General features: G+C 43.9%; 1 protein-coding gene across 1 annotated transcript in view; it reads right to left on the bottom strand.

Annotated features, from left to right (window-relative positions):
• Positions 1-1,691: 1,691 nt before the first annotated feature.
• Positions 1,692-2,959, bottom strand: part of LOC139638093 (protein phosphatase 1H-like) — a 23,878-nt gene continuing 22,610 nt past the window's right edge. The window contains exons 9-10 of the mRNA XM_071512124.1: positions 2,498-2,649; positions 1,692-1,839 (exon numbers count right to left, since the gene is read on the bottom strand). Coding sequence (XP_071368225.1) covers positions 1,692-1,839; positions 2,498-2,649 — 300 coding nt within the window. The remainder of the gene's footprint in view (positions 1,840-2,497; positions 2,650-2,959) is intronic.

The raw sequence follows: 2,959 nt of genomic DNA, 5'->3' as shown, positions 1-2,959 counted from the left end.
CTCATGTTCCCAGGCCCACAACGTCTCACTGACACGCAGTGACTCAGTACGTCCAAAAACAATCATACATCATATTCCAACTGAAGACAGATGTGACCTGTAAGTCCCTCACAATATCCAGCTAAAGCTTATGATACATGGGCAACATGTTGAAGCAAAGGAAACGGTCAATTTCACCGTGAGCTTAGTCTTTTTCTATTATCCTCAAGATTGTATTTCCCGATTAAGTTTTCATGATTTTGTTGTTAACTTAATTCTTATCCCTGCTGTAGGGAATATTATCCATCCTTATTATCCCCTTACAAAGGTAACCCATGTATCATGGCTCCTTGTTGAGCGACCTGGGTCACTATGTATCAAACAGCCTAAAGTGCAAGTAAATTGCAAATATCTACCGAAAAAGTCATTTAATCTAGTGTTGAGTCTTAAAATGTTATTTTTAGCGTCAGGATGAGAAATGGCTGAGCGAACTCCATTAGCCATGTCAGATATTATGATACTGAATGATACTGAAGACGTCATTGATGCTCAATCTGCATCCCTGCTGTTGATACACACGAGCCCGGTTCCCCTTGACACTTTTTCCAACTCAACAGTAAAACTGATTCCTGATCTGCCATGCTACTCTAAGGTGCTTGATAACTTCAGGTTCTCGTCTCTTTTATTCTGCATCCACATTCTCAGTTGTGCACTCGCTCGCTTCCCAAAAGACATGAAAAGAAATTGCACATGAAGTACACCTTAAAATACACCCGCAAGCACCACGAGTGTTTCCTTTTCATATGTGAGAAAAGGTTTCAACCTCTCTGGGCTCTTATCAACTGAAAGCTTCTGAAATGACGAGGCGACGCTCGCATGTTCGCAGTGGCAAGAGGGATGGAGAGCCGAGCCAGAATCTCTCCCCGCTGCGTGCCAAATCGGTCTGCCGTCTATCCGGCAACCTGGAAGCAGTACTTCAGCGAGTGAATCCTTCCAAAGCCACACTGTGGCGAAACAGAAAATGCAGCTGACCTGTCAGCTCGGTCACGAGACGAAGGAGGTATTTTTATAAACGACGTATTGACTGTACAGTACGGGGAGAGAAGGGGAAGACTGAGAGAGAGGTGGAGGAGAGGAGGGGCTGAGTATCGTACAGCACAGCAGGAGAGGGACAGAAAGAGGAGGAGAGACGGAGAGAGAGGAAGGGTCTTTTCTTTGAAAGTGATATTTAACTTTGGAAGAGCATTCACCCTTTTTCAGCATGCACATAAGAAGTTCAGGAGCAGTCAACCTCCGACATCAACCATCCTATGGAGCTGCTGTCACTACTGACATTCAAGACTTTTTCCTCCAGCTCTCGATATCGATATCTGGAAATGATCCATGATGCAAAATGGAAGTAAAATGCCATGTATCTAAATTTTTTATGTTCATAAATGTGTTGGAGGTACAATTTTTAGATGAGGGTTTCAAAATTAAATTAAGTGCTGACTGTAGATCCCCTGAGCAGCCTGTTTTGGTGGTTGACCATTCCTGATCCTCTATAAAGGTACGATGCACCAACAAATCTAAACGTTCAACCAAAGTTAAATATGTCCTTTGTCTAACAAAGCGAGGAGCGTGCGAGCAGCACTGAGGAGCCTGAAGGGGATGTGGAGCTCGGTCCCGCTGGTTGCGGAGCCTCCGGGACCCGCAGCGTCCCTGTACGGCTCCTACGGCTGCCGGTTGCCGTACATCAGCGGGATGATGAAGACGGAGATGTCGTCTCCGGAGCCCAGCCGCTCGTTGGTGATCCTCCAGCCTCGGTCCCGCAGCACGCCGCGCGCTCGCATCACCAGGTCCTGCGCTGCCATCGTATACCTGCAAACAGAATGCAATAATGAAGGCTGGAACTTGTCTAGGGCCCTTCCACCAGGGCTGTTGTACTACAATTACTTTTTTGCCTAATATTGTGATTATGATATAAACTGTAATTCATGCGGACATAGAATTTTCTACAAATCTTACAAAATGTTTAAAAAATTGTGTGTGGGTGGGGAATGAGATGCCAACACTTAGGATTTGCTCACTTGGAATAAAATCAAACCTTTTCAAGTTTTTCTGATGTCTGAAACACATTTTTACCTAATCACAGAATTGCAAGCTCTCATACTGTGATTTCAATATTTTGCAAAGTTATTGTGCAGCTTTATTTTCTACCTACAGCAGGTGGTCAAAGGACTTTACATTGCAAAGGGGTATTTGACTACTCTCTGCACCAGTAACCAGCTTTAGTCACTGATTTGTCATTGTATTGACAGGTGTGATGATACTGAGTAGAACTGATAAGTGGCCATGTGTATCATTTATCCATGTGTGAAGAAGAGCACACGCTCGAAAAGTCACATGTGGTCGTAATACCAATAAACGCCATGGGAACCATTTCTAGTGTACAGACTCTATCTTTTAATATATGATTTGTGCAGTCGTGGCACACACAGAAAAAAGATACAGAAGATACAGAAAGAAAGTGTCATACCTGTGCAGGTCGTCGGGGTCACAGTTGGCCAGGAAGGTGGTGACGGATTCGGCTACTTCCTGGTTGGAGAGGACGTCCCACAGGCCGTCCGTTCCCATCACCAGAACATCATCGGCTCCATGCTCGTACTGCGCCAGGTTATACACCTTCACCTGAACACCACACCACAACACATGAGGGGTTTCATTACAAAACACTCCATACCCATTTTGGAAAAATTTGGCTAATTTGGCTTGACATACCATACTTAAGTTGGTTGATCTAAGTGCAAATGCAATTATTGTTCTACTATTTCCCACCAAGTTATTTCTCGTGTCATTTTGATTCTGTTATCCAATCCAGTGTCTTAGCTTGTTATCTTGTTTTTATGTTCATGCTATGTTCTGAGGCGAGATGGTTTTATACATCCATTGCATGTAATTGCATTTAATCTCACCTGCACAAATTAGTAATTTGTATCTC

Source organism: Centroberyx affinis, unplaced genomic scaffold (assembly GCF_046629955.1).
Source record: "Centroberyx affinis isolate AG114_WGS23_722 - 3 ecotype Tasmania unplaced genomic scaffold, CSIRO-AGI_Caff_v1 ptg006103l_1, whole genome shotgun sequence".
Taxonomy (NCBI): domain Eukaryota; kingdom Metazoa; phylum Chordata; class Actinopteri; order Beryciformes; family Berycidae; genus Centroberyx; species Centroberyx affinis.
The sequence above is the reverse complement of the archived record's forward strand: the minus strand, read 5'-3'. Positions and strand labels throughout refer to the sequence as shown.